Here is a 13,765-nt window from a genome sequence, read left to right as displayed (position 1 = left end):
AGCCCACTTGATCATGGTGGATAAGCTTTTTGATGTGCTGCTGGATCCAGTTTGCCAGTATTTTATTGAGGATTTTTGCATCGATGTTCATCAGGGATATTGGTCTAAAATTCTCTTTTTTTGTTGTGTCTCTGCCAGGCTTTGGTATCAGGATGATGTTGGCCTCATAAAATGAGTTAGGGAGGATTCCCTCTTTTTCTATTGATTGGAATAGTTTCTCTTATCAGGAAACAGGGTTTGAGAGCAGACAACCTGCCTGACCAAAATTTATTAGGTGGGAATTTTCCTTGTGCTAATAAGCCTGGGAGTGGTACAGGAGACCGGGGCTTGTTTCATCCCTTCAGCTACAGGAGATGGGGGCTTATTTCATCCCTTTAGCTTCGACCATAAAAGATGGCACGCCTTTAGGGGGTCGTTCATAGGCCTACCCTCAGGGCGCATTCTGTTTCTCAGGGATGTTCCTTGCTGAGAAAAAGAATTCAGCGATATTTCTCCTATTTGCTTTTGAAAGAGGAGAAATATGGCTGTGTTCCGGCCAGTTCAAAGTTACCTCTCTTGTTCCCTGAACATCGCTGTTAACCTGTTCTTTTTTTAAGATGCCCAGATTTCATATTGTTCAAACGCACATGCGCTACAAACAATTTGTGCAGTTGACACAATCCTCACAGGGTCCTGAGGCTACATTCATCCTCCTCAGCTTACGAAGGAGATGACTGAAGGGATTAAGAGATTAAAGATAGGCATAGGAAATCACAAGGGTATTGATTGGGGAAGTGATAAGTGTCCACAAAATCTTCACAATTTATGTTCAGAGACTGCAGTAAATACAGGCATAAGAAATTATAAAAGTATTAATTTGGGGAACTAATAAATGTCCGTGAAATCTTCACAATTTATGTTCTTCTGCCGCGGCTTCAGCTGGTCCCTCCGTTCGGGGTCCCTGACTTCCCGCAACAAGTACCCTTTAAACAATTGTATCTAATAGTCAGTGTATGTTTGTTATAAATATTGAAAATAAAACCATGAGAACCTAAGGTAGACAGTGTAGCAACTTTCTTTAAAGGGTCATTGCTGGAATACCAACATAGGCCTCATCCTTCTTCCCTGAATCTAGGCACCATCTTTTCAAAAGGAGTGAAAAGAGCCTTATACATCTCTTGTCTTTTTCCCCGCAGAAGGTGAACGGGCTTTGCCATCAATACCAAAGTAAGTACTGCTTTTTTTTTACTGTTATTTTGTTTTGTTGGGAAGTTTAAGGAAATTTCCATGCTTTATTCATTTTCCTAAAAAAATTAAATTCAATATACATGATCAAGGAACTAGGAAACAATTCTAGAAAGAAATCAAGTCAGTTTTAAATTTTATTAAGTATTTAGGCTTAATCAAAAAGTTTCAATTTTTCCTTTAAGTTCTATGGGAGAGCTAAAGAATAATCATAATGTCGAGAGCCTGTTGTTAAACATTTGCTTCATATGTTATTGCTAATCTTTACAAGAACCTGAAAATATGTGGCATTCTGGCTATTTTACAAGTATGAAAATTAAAAGAGATGATTTATGTTAATTTTCTTGTTTATTTCCTGAATTTCATAGTAGGTGTGTTGATCTACAAAATTAAAAGAATCAAATAGTAATACCAAAATAACTTATATAATTTTATATTCTCAGCCAATTTGCTAGGAACTGGGGACTAAGATATGAGTGCTAAAATCTAGGCAATCAGATACACAGGTAAACACACAGTTATAGCTGTGTGGTAAGTGCTTGCAGAGATGTTTGCACTTTCCAAGACACTAAAGAGGAACAGTGATCCTAAGAGACCACTGGAATAGAGAGGGTAAGGCCTGAGCTTTGTTCTGTCCCTCTCCTTGTTCTCCGTAGCCAGTCCATTACTATTTCCTCCAGTTCCATGTTCTAAATGGATCCATCTGCTTCACCACCTTCCCACTGTGTCTCCCCTGTGTTTAGCTATCTGGGCTACCCAAGTACACTCCTGTGTTGGGGGTCCCCAAGATCTAGGAGTCACAAGACTCAGCTATGATGTATTACAGCAGATAGATACAAAGCAGAATCAGCAAAGGATGAAGGCGCATGGGGTGAAGTCCAGGGAAAACCAGACACAAGCTTCCAAGGGTCCCTTCCCAATGGAGGCCAAAGGACACTCTGAATTCCCCAGCAATGGATTATGACGACCTGTGTGAAATGTTGCCTACTGAGAAAGCTCGATAGAGACTTGGTGCCCAGGGTTTTTACTGGGGGTTCTTTATACGTGCACACTCTGCCTGCCATGCATCCAAACTCCAGACTCCCAGAGGGAAAGCAAGAGTTCAGCATAAACCACATTTTTTGTACAAACATTTTAGGCATAGCGTACCATACCTGTCAGGGGATGGTGGCAACTCCGTGAAAATCCGAGTTCCCAGATACCAGGCAAGGGACAATCGTGTAAAGTCAGTCACAGTCCTGCTACATTAACTCTTTTCTGTGTACTTCTGCTAAATCAGTCTCTGTCCAGTGTTGCTCCTTAGCCTATCCGTGCTCTGTGCTACAGCTTGAGGAAGCTTTCCTAATTAAATATCTTAGATGACCTACTCTTGCTCTTAGGATACTTTGCAGTATTCTTAACCTAGCTTTCAGGAGCCCGTGTGATTGTTCCCTGCTCACTTTAGCCTTGGTTTTTGTTACTCCTCATACTATTCCTCAGGTACACTGAACTTTTTTTTTAATTCCAGGAGCAAACATCCTTTCTTTTCCCTGAAGGTCTTTGCCAGTATTTTGTCTTTGCATGATTCACTCTTCTTCCAACCCGCTTTTCCTTGCTAAGCCCTACTCATCTTCTAAGTCTCATTCTACATCACTTCCTGTAGAAACCTCATTGACCCACCCACAAGCCAGGAGAGCATCCCCATCATGTTTTCCTATGATCGTTTCTAGTTATTAATTGCCAGAGTCCTAAACATGGCCTTTTAACCTGTCTGCCCTCCCCGGGCAACCTGGCAAGTTGCTGACAGCCAAGGTCATATGCAGTACTATGGGCCTCGCGCAGGCAGGGTCTGCAAGTGGCTGGTGCACCTCTAGCTTTGGACAGTGCACTCTACAGCATCAGCAGTGTCTGATAGAGGTTCATTTGGGGTCATATCAGGGCAGGAACTAATGTTTATTTAGTGTACCTTTAGTTGTGGGAAGTTAAGGGATAATTTTGGGATTAAAATCAAAGCTGGTCAATGTGGTGTGTTCCTGTGGTTCTGAGGCTGAGGCAGGAGGATCACTGAAGCCCGGGAATTTGAGGCTGTGGTGTACTGTGATCATGCCTGTGAATAGCAACCACATTTTAGTCTGGGTGACTTCATAAAACTCCACCCCATTTCTTACAGACACACACACATATAGAGGAATCATGAACATAGGTATGAAAGTGAGTGAGGAAGGTAGTACATTAGAAGTGTTAACAGATACAGGAAACTAAATAAATGAAGCAAACTTTACAAGAGTGGAATTTCCACAAATCTTAAAGCATCAGGACACCATTATTGCTATTGATCAGATAAGTGCTGAAATCCAAGCTGTCGTGATAAAGTTGCTTAGCGGCAGCATACATGATTGTGATGCGGACAAAGGAAAACCCCAGTGTTTTGGCAACAGAACAAGGAAGGAAATGATGTAATTTGTTGATTTAAAATGTGTGTCCTCTGACTGCCCAATATAGTTCAAAGGTAAGTTGTGATAAATCATGTAGCTGCAATGGAAGAGAAAGTAATGAGTTATTAGAAAACAATTTTGATTAAATTTTTATACTAAAGATATAAAATTTCAAATATTTGGAGAATTCTGTAAAACGAACACAAGTCTATGGCTGTTTGCCGTGATTATTATAGAGATTATACAGTTTCACATTAAATAGTTATAGTGCTTCAAAACGATGTACAAGTTGAGCATTTCTAATCTGGAACTTCAAAGTTCAAAATGCTCCAAAATTTGAAACTTTTTGAGACCAACATGTTGCAGCAAGTCGAAACTTCCTCACCTGACCTCATGTGTAACAGGTTGCAGTCAAATCTTTGTTTTGTGCACAAAGTTATTTAAAATATTGTATGGAATTACTTTCAGGTTACATGTATAAGGTGTATATGAAACATAAACAGATTTCATGTTTAGACTTGGGTCCTATCCCCTAGGTTCCTCATTATGTATATGCAGACATTCCAAAATCCAAAACATCTGAAATTTGAAACACTCTATCTAGTTCCAAGCATTTTGAATAAGAGATATTCAACCTATATTGTTTTAAGTGTCAGTATTTCATCTGGAAAAGGTTTGCTTTTATAAAAAGACCAGGTAACTTTGACATCTAAAGACTGTGTGGTTCCTTTTTTCCCTGTGTTTTGTGTTTTACTAACTGTACTTGCATTTTTTAAATGGCAGAAAGACTTTTGGCCAAAATTTTATTTTTTGTGGGTAAATATGTAAAACTAGCATTAAACCATTTCATGAAGCAAGTAGCAAGATACAGTGAGATTACTTTTTTAAGTATGTAAGTAATAGTACATATTAATATATTTCTTGATAATTTTTTACATGCTGTAAGTTTAAGAAGGACCAGTCATACTATAGTATTTCATGTTATGTTTTAGAGAGCAAAATTCACTTCCAGGTGTATGGTTTTTCTCTTATAACTTTGGGGCAATCCTTTACTGTGTAGCATTTACATTTACATTTTTATTTAACCTATTCATACCAGATTAAATTGTATTGCATTGTTTTAAATTATTGTCAAGAGTATCTTTCTCACAACAGTTCAACATTCTTTCAGTTGTGTATTTTAATTTCTGATCTTTAAAGCATTAAAGCAGCCTGGCTATTTTAATAGAATCCAATTTTTAAAGAAATCACCTGTCTAAATTTTGTCTTCCTCATCCAAGGCAGTTCCCTACTTGATGAGGCCGAGTGGTGGGGTCCTGGGGAAATTGCAGGGCTTACAGCTTTGCTCTTGTCTGTCACAGGTTGGCCAACAGCGAAAAGCAAGGCATGCGGACACACGCCGTCTCTGTGTCAGGTAAGGGGCTCTAGGTAGCAGACCTCGAAAAGCACTGTCATGGGGTAAGATGATCATAGATGTCTATTTTTGGTATAATTGCTTCATTCTAGAATACCTTATGAAAATAAGCATTCTGGCTATCTAAATTTGCATAATTTTACCATCATTAAATAGTTTTCAGTATGGCTCATAGATTTTATTTTTTTAGATGGGACATAGGTAAAATACCTGATCACTCAGCAAGTTATATAGAATTCCAAATTATTTTTGGGTTTTAATAATATCATGTTAATCATATCCAGAATGAAGTTGCCATTATAATTTATCTTTGCAATTCAGTAGAATATACTTTGCATATTTATTTTTTGAAGTTCAGGAAATATGAGATATTTTAAAACAATTTTTGTATTTCACAATTAATATGCTGTTTGAATATTGCTTTTTTAAAAATATAGTTAAGATACTGGCATGAGCATTATCTTAACTATTTGCTGGTGCGATTGTGTTGTACTTTCCTTGGTATGTTTCAAAATAGATATGCCTTTTTCCCCATTTAAAAATGTGGGAAATAAAGGAAAGGGGGAGGATGAGAAAGCATCTTCTGTGGGCCCATTTGATATCTTAAAATACATATGCAAATATATACATCTGTATATGCACATATATACATACATAACCGTATACGCACATATATAATTTGTTCTTATGTATGTGCATACATATATGTTACATTTCTGAAATAATAGTTTCCTTTTAACTTTAGCATCTCACTTAGAAAAGACCCAATTCCTGTTTATTTTGAATCAGTTTTTTTTGAGACAGAGTCTCACTCTGTCGCCCAGGCTGGAGTGCAGTGACGCAATCTCAGCTCACTGCAACCTCCGCCTCCCAGGTTCAAGCAATTCCCCTGCCTCAGCCTCCCAAGTAACTGGGATTACAGGCACCCACCACCACACCCTGCTAACTTTTGTATTTTTAGTAGACACAGGGTTTCACCATATTGGCCAGGCTGGTCTCAAACTCCTGATCTCAGATGATGCACCTGCCTTGGCCTCCCAAAGTGCTGGAATTATAGGTGTGAGCCACTGGGCCTGGCTTCCTTGTTTGTTTTTCTTTTTAATTGTGCACAAATGTCCCATAAGCCCTTCCTCAAGAAGTATTCTTGCTTGTATTTGCACACTTGGCAAAGATACTCAATAAAGGTGAATGATGTGTGATACTGCCGAAGTCCTACTGCTTGAGAAATCATTGCTCACTTCCTCATTAAGTAGAAGGTTGGAGTGCTAGAGCTGGTCTTAGGGACAGCTTCGGGGTTGCCAGTATGTTCTCAGGTAACAGTTAATCATCCTTATAAGCCTAGTTGTGACTTCATGGAGTAGCCCTAGTTTCCAGTAGTGACACTGGGGCACTAAACAACACTCAGTGTTTGCATTTGTTGAGTCTGTGGTGGGTACAGAGAGTTGGCGAACTTGCCAGGCCCTCATGGAGTTTGTAATCTAGTTGGAGAGAGAGAGACCACCACACATGCTACAGTCATAGGAGGGAGCAGCTGCTGGGCGTCAAAGGATGTTCTGCAGGATGTTCTGTAGAGTAGGTGAGATTTGAGCAGGGCTTTGAATAACTCACAGGCCCTTTGGTCCATCTTCTTGCCAAACTGTAAAGCAGCTTTTGGGATGAGCCCTGGGGACTTCCCTTTTGGTGCTTGCCACACACTGTCTCCACAGTCTCCCCAGACTTGATCAAGAGAGAAGGGAAATGTCCCATTATGTTAATAAGGACTATTTCTGGCATCTGTCTTTGGGTAACAAAGTAATGAAATGTAATAAAATAGGCCCCAGCAGTACCTTCAAATCTTTTCCCTCCTATTTTACTAATCTCTTTTAATCAATACTCTCCTTTCAAGGTTTAAACCTCAGATGTGTCTTTTGGCAGCTGGTCACCACCAAACTTTTGGATTTTACTTCTTCCAGCCAACCCCCACTTTATGATCTCAGTGTTTTCATCCTATTTCAGAACCCCATTAAGAATAAAGTTAGCTGGCATTTTATGAGTACTTTTGTAGATACTGTGTTCCAGGCTCAGGTTTATGTTCTGTGTTCTTGTATATGTATCATCTCATTAGTCCTTACAACAAATCTGTAAGATAGTTTTTCTTATTGTATAGCTGAGGAGACTATGTCCCAGAGAGGTTAAATAATTTGCCCAAGGTTACACAGTTGCTAAAATCTGGAGTCATTATTCAAACTCTAATGTCTGGCTTTAACACCCACCTGAATTACTTGTGATCCTGCTTTCATTGTTTCTTCCTAGGTATTCCTTAACTAGGAGTTCATACTTCAGTACCTTCTCCATGTTAGTTCTTAGATTGCTACCATGTTGATTCAAATAGGCAGTTCTCTGGTCAGAAACTTTTAGTAATAATTTAGTATCCATCAGATGAAGTTTGGGCTCCTCAGCTTAGCCCTCCAAGACCTTTCATTATCTGCCCACCACCCACCTTTCCAGTCCTCCCTCGCCTCCTCATCTACATTGTTCTTTAGCCAAAAAAAGTTGGTGGCTGTGCCTCTCCCAACCTCCTTATCTCTTTTGTTCTGCTTGAGCTATTCCATCCAGACTTGCTCTTTTCATCATTACATGTAAAAATATTTTCACTTTCAGAGTTAGTAATACTTCTATATATGACTGTCACTTAGGTGATTTAAAATCCAAGCAAAGAATAATTGGTGTCCAGTGGATATTTAATGACATAGCATTAATTGTTCAGTCTCTCGTTTGTCCTTAGTCATTCTACCTACTACTTGCTCACTTACGTGGAAACCAAACAAGTGTGGCATATTTCTTTTCTTGTATTCCGGCCCTCCCTCCCTTCCTTTCTCCCTTCCTTCTTTCCTTCCATCATCCTGACATTCAATGGTGTGTTATGTTTCTATCTTCCACAAAAACTATAAAATGTAAAAACTGACCAGCCTAGCTGGCCAGGAACCAGTGCATTGCATTTAGCCCCAAAGCTGGTAATTGACATTTCTAGGGACATCTTTGTTAAGCCAATACCTAGAAAAACAGTAATATTACTAAATCCCAGGGTTATTTCTTACCTGCCTACCTGGAAACACTGTACTATGTGGGATGTAGTGCTGACACACCATGGCAGAGGCCCTACTGCTCGTGGATCCTTGTGATATTCTGCATGTGCTTCTCCACAGTGAGCCTGTTCAGTGTCTAGGATAGTAGGGTGAGGCTGCAATCAACTATATGCCAGCTACAATTACTTGTTTTTCTGTCATACGATAGCTCATTTAACCCCTAACAAGCCCTAAGGGATTGATGAGACCTCACTTTTACATTAATCGAGCCAACAGGTAGTTCTTGAGTGCCTGCAGCATGCCAAGCACAGAATTCTAGATACTGGAGTTTACTAGAACACAAAGCCACGTCCCTCCCTTTATGGAGTTTACGTTCTTGTGAAAGAGTCAAGCCATAGATAGTAAATTAAAATAAAGCAGGTAAATTGAGAGCAACAGGAAAGCTGTTTAAAATTGTGATCTGTATGACAATAAACCTGTATATGTATTAACTCTTGTGGGATTGTAAAGCCCTTCATAAATGCTAAATATTATTTAATCCCACAGTGGCCTTGCAAGGTCTTTATTGTCTCTCCATTTCACAGATACAAAGAATTAAATTCAGAAAGGTAAGCAAACTTGTTCAGTGTCACACGGCTTGAAAATGATGGCACTAGGATTGGAACTCAGGTCATTATTACCCTCTAGGCTCTACTGCCTGTCATGAGCAATTTGAGAGTGTACTCCCCTGTACTGATGAACTACTGTTACACTCCCAAGTGTCGATGAAGGTGGAGAGTCTTTGTGGGATTTGTCTGGCTCTCCCGTTTTTCTTCACAACCAAAGAGTTCTTACCTGACCCAAGCCTGAGTTCACATGTCAGTACCTCATAGAAACCTTTCCTGACTACTTTAAGAAGATCTGGACTCTTCCTCCTCAGAGCACTATACATTTCTCTCTCATGCATAGTCCTAAAATGGATGTCATTGTGTTTTAGAAACCATCTTGTCCATAAAACCATGAACCCATGGCATGTAAAGACATGTTCTGTTTATCTCTTTATTGTCTGGGATATTAGTTTTATAATTGTTTTTAAATAAATCCATTAACTCCATAAGGTATGGAGGTATGCTGGGACTTAGAGGAATGCATTCTGGGTAGTGGGAACAGACAGCAGAAAGGCAGGAATGTTTGGAGCAATGTCACTGGGGCTCTCAAGGGGTTACCTGTAAGCTTGTCACTGTAAATTGTTCTAGATTTTTTTCCTAGGAATCATTGTAAATAGTTCTAGATTCTTTCCTAGGAGATGTTGGGCAAGGGAGGAGAGGATAACCAACAGAAAAAGTGAGAGTCTAGATAACTCTAGGACAGTTTGCAGCTCTTAGTGGATCTCTCTTGATGGCAAATAAAGTAATATCCTTACATTCCAGAGAGAAGATACCAGGTACTTTTTCATTATTCATTGCAAAATAAAGGTAGTTATTGGATCACCTTCAGTAAGATTGCAATGACAGTTGATGTTGAATATATGAACAGTGTATCTTTGAAATTCACACAGTATTTCTCTATAAAAATAAGTGTAAGATTAACAGAGATTTACAAAAATATCGAACAGAACAACATGTTTTCCTGCCTATATTCTTCTGAGAACCTAAAGAGGTCTTTTTTTAGCCTAATTATTAAGTTATAAAGAAACTTGTGCTTATTGTGGAGCTCAGGTACAACTTAGAACATATCTGAAATTCGAGTGCTGCAGTCTTTCGTAAAGTATGCTGAAAGAGGAGATGTGGCATCTACGGGGAGGGGGTGCTTAAACAGTGGTAGTGTGGGTTAAAATTACCCTGGAAATCAGATAGTTCCAAATCAGTGAGTAAAGCTGTATTTTAAATATTTTGAAGATATAAACTTGGGGTTTTTGTTTGGTTGATTATTGTGTTTGGGTTTTTTTTTTTTCTTTTCTAAAATAACCAAGCCCTTGATCAAGCAGTAAAACCTTAATTATGACCAGAAGTACAAGATAACACATGATAGTAGTACCATTGCATTATGCACATGGCTCTTGTTACGTATTTGGATTACACGTGTGGGACTGGAGATAATACACGTTTTCTCATCTGTATCTCTGTCATGTAAACCAATGTAGTGATCTTTTTCAAATGCTTGATTTGATTGTCTCTAAACCCTTCATGCTAAAGGACAATTATACTACTTTGTGATACTTTTTTTTTTTCCCCCATTCTGTCGCCCAGGCTTGAATGCAGTGGCATGATCTCGGCTCACTGCAACCTCCGCCTCCCACGTTCAAGCAATTCTTCTGCCTCAGCCTCTCAGGTAGCTGGGACTACAGTTGTGCACCACCATGCCCAGCCAGTTTTTGTATTTTTAGTAGAGATAGGGTTTCACCATGTTGGCCAGGCTGGTCTTGAACTCTTGACCTCAGGTGATCCACCCACCTCAGCCTCCCAAAGTGCTAGAATTAAAATTACAGTCTTGAGCCACCACGCCTGGCCCTTTGTGATACTTTTTCAGTATTTGTTGCAATTTAAATAAATTTTTAATTTTCTAACAGATTATTTTGGTTCAGTTGTTTATCATGCAGCATAATTTCCTTTATTTAAGATTACTTTTAGGTTTTCCAGGTTAGTGACTGGAAATTATTCTGAACTATTAAAACATCTAATGAAATAAATGTTATTTGTATTTTGTATTAAGCTGCTTCATTACAGATTCTAAAACAGCTCACTTGTATATGCAAAGGTGGTTTGTAAACTGTAAAGTTCTATAAAATGTAAGGTGGTATCATCTATAATAATTACTGCATTTTATCTTTCTGTGTGGTCTCTGATATACTAGGTTTGTTACCTATTCATGACTATGCCACTTATAAATACAGGTAGTTATTTACATATGCATGTGGCTTAGAGATCATGCCTGGCCCATCCACAAGTGTCATTTTGTTTAAACCTCATGAGAGTGTTCGTAATATTTTCACCTTACACATGAAATTAAGACACTCAGAGCCGAAGTGGTTTGGCCAAGTTCACACACCTAGTGAGTAATAGCCTGCTGGAAATCTTGATCTTGGACTACAAGGTTTGTTCTCTTTACATTAGACCATATTGACTCATTTATTTCTTTTTTTTATTTCTTTTTTTTTTTTTCTTTTTGGAGACACGGTCTCCCTCTGCACCTAGGCTGGAATGCAGTGGCTTGATCTCAGCTCACTGCAGCCTCAACCTCCCGGGCTCAAGCAATCCTCCTGCCTTGGCTTCCCAAGTAGCTGGGACTACCGGTGTGCACCACCATGCCTGGTGAATTTTTATATTTTTTTTTGTAGAGACAGGGTGTCCCTATGTTGCCTGGGCTGGGCTTGAGCGATCCGCCTGCCTCTGCCTCTGAAAATACTGGAATTACAGGTGTGAGCCACCGCACCTAGCCTATGTTGGCTCATTTCTAAAGCTTGATGATATAAATGTGTGGAAGGGAATAATACTTTGGAAGAGTTTGAGTGTGATTCGATTAAGGTTCTTTTCCCCCCATTTATTAGGAATAGGATAGTACTGACTCAGTTCCAACTCTTTCATTAAAATTCAGAAATGTGCCCTGTATTCAAGTTTGAAAAAGGTTCTTCTGTCTAGTTTTACACTCTAGTTTCAATTTTGATAATGCTGTGGGTTACCAAGGTAGCCTCTGTTGCTGAAAGCTTGATTTAAATGCTAGCCTTTAGGAATTAAAAGGGGAAAGAAAAGAAAAAAAAACTTTGCCTTAATTTTAGAGCACTATCACCTGTTATATAAGTAGTTCATTTTTTTCCCCACCAAATCCAAGGGACACTGAAAAAATTAAAAAGTAAAACTAAATTTAGGCCAGGCACAGTGCCTCACGCCTGTAGTCCTAGCACTTTGGGAGGCCAAGGCAGGCAGAGCCCAAGAGTTTGAGACCAGCCTGGGCAACATGGTGAAACCCTGTCTCTGCAAGAAATGTAGCCAGGCGTGGTGGCGTGTGCCCATAGTCCAAGCTACCCAGAAGACTGAGGTAGGAGGATCCCTTGACCCTGGGATTTGGAGGTTGCATTGAGCTAAGATCACCCCACTGTACTCCATCCTGGGTGACAAAGAGAGACCCTGCCCCCTCCCCCCCAAAAAAAACAACTAAATTTTAAAAGATAAATTCATTTTTGTGAATTATATGATTTGTGACATAATGTAATCAAATTAATTCTTCTAATAATTTTTATGTGCACAAAGTACTAGGTGTTGAATGTTATTGACCTATTCCTAGTACCTGGCTCACTGGAAATTATTCTAGTTTCAACAGTCATGAATAGTGTTTTGTAGTCAGTCTGGTATTAGGAGAGACTCCAAACCATTGAGAAGTGTACAGTTGTCACTGACTTCATACAGACAGACTGGCTGATTGTGTTGTGCATGAATAAGGAAGTGAATAATCAAAATAGCCCAGCTGTGCTACCTTCTTTCCTATAGCCTTCCCTCTCCCACCATTACATCATTTGAACTCCCTATGCCACTACTGAGATTTGGGTGTTCTTCTTAGTCATACCCTTTCTTCTATGGGTTCTAAAGCAGTTGAGAAGAATACTTGGAAGTCATGTAGGTTTTGAAATATCAACATCGTATGTTGTTAAGTAGTATCTTGAAAAAGGACCCAGAACCACTCCTTCACCCTTGAGTTGAACTTCTTGTCTCAGCTGCAGTCAGTGCAGACAGAAACTCACAGACCTCCCTGGCAAGGGGTAGCCTGAGGCACTTTCAAATTTTTAAAAAGGCTAAATGAAAAGCTGAGCAATAATGAGTACAACAAAAATCTAAAGTGGATTTTTGTTTTTATAAACTTGTTCCAGCCCACAGAAATCCAGCTCAGTCTTAAAATTTTGTTTCCAGAAGAGATTATTCCCATCTTCTCCCAAGCAGCCTCCACGCTATAAAGGAGAAAGAAATATATGAGAGTATTATAAACAAAAATGTATTTTTGTCTTTATAAAATAAATGCTTCACAGTTGGCAGTGTTGGGTATACTTGGCTCATGAACCATCTTGATCCTCTGGCGAAACTTATTAACAATAATTAAGCTTCTCAGTCTTTTTTTAAAAATGTGTTACTAAAACACAAGAAGCCCAAGTATCATCATCTTACCAAATATAAAATAAATATTGCTATCATCAAAAGGCCTAGTTTTTTTTTCTTTGAAGAAAATAATTTTAAAGGGAATGCTTGAAAGTTTAAAATATAAATTCTAGAATTTGACCTCAAGTCTTCCCCCACCCAGTTTGTAGCTTATAGCTATACAATAATTGTGGATTAAAATCAAACTGCATGAGTCAAGACAAAATACTTTTGATACCTTTACAAAGAGGAGACCATGGAAATGAACAAATATTAAGTGCCTACTGTGCTTTTGAATTTTGAGTTTTTAAAACTTTTTATGGAAAATTTCAAACATATACAGAAAAGAGAGAATAGAATTGTATCATGATTTTTCATATCATCATCACCCAGATTCAGCAACTAAAATCTTCTGGCCAATTTTATTTCACCTCTGCCTCCATCCGCTTACATACACACATAATCCCTACTGGTTATTCTAAAACGAATCTAAGGCATATTTCACCTATAACTATTCCTAAAAGATGAGACTCTTTTTTTTTTAGA

The 13,765-nt window shown here is 38.8% G+C and overlaps 1 protein-coding gene across 50 annotated transcripts in view; it reads left to right on the top strand.

The window, feature by feature from the left end:
* PTK2 (protein tyrosine kinase 2) overlaps nucleotides 1-13,765 on the top strand; it is a 356,961-nt gene that overhangs the window by 210,852 nt on the left and 132,344 nt on the right. For all 50 annotated transcript variants that reach the window (XM_073999554.1, XM_073999553.1, XM_073999548.1 and 47 more), the window contains 2 exons: nucleotides 1,176-1,206; nucleotides 5,000-5,052. In XM_073999554.1, the coding sequence (XP_073855655.1) occupies nucleotides 1,176-1,206; nucleotides 5,000-5,052 (84 nt within the window). The remainder of the gene's footprint in view (nucleotides 1-1,175; nucleotides 1,207-4,999; nucleotides 5,053-13,765) is intronic.

This window comes from Macaca fascicularis, chromosome 8 (assembly GCF_037993035.2).
Source record: "Macaca fascicularis isolate 582-1 chromosome 8, T2T-MFA8v1.1".
In the NCBI taxonomy this organism is placed as follows: Eukaryota; Metazoa; Chordata; class Mammalia; order Primates; family Cercopithecidae; genus Macaca; species Macaca fascicularis.
This window is presented reverse-complemented; position numbering and strand designations above follow the sequence as displayed.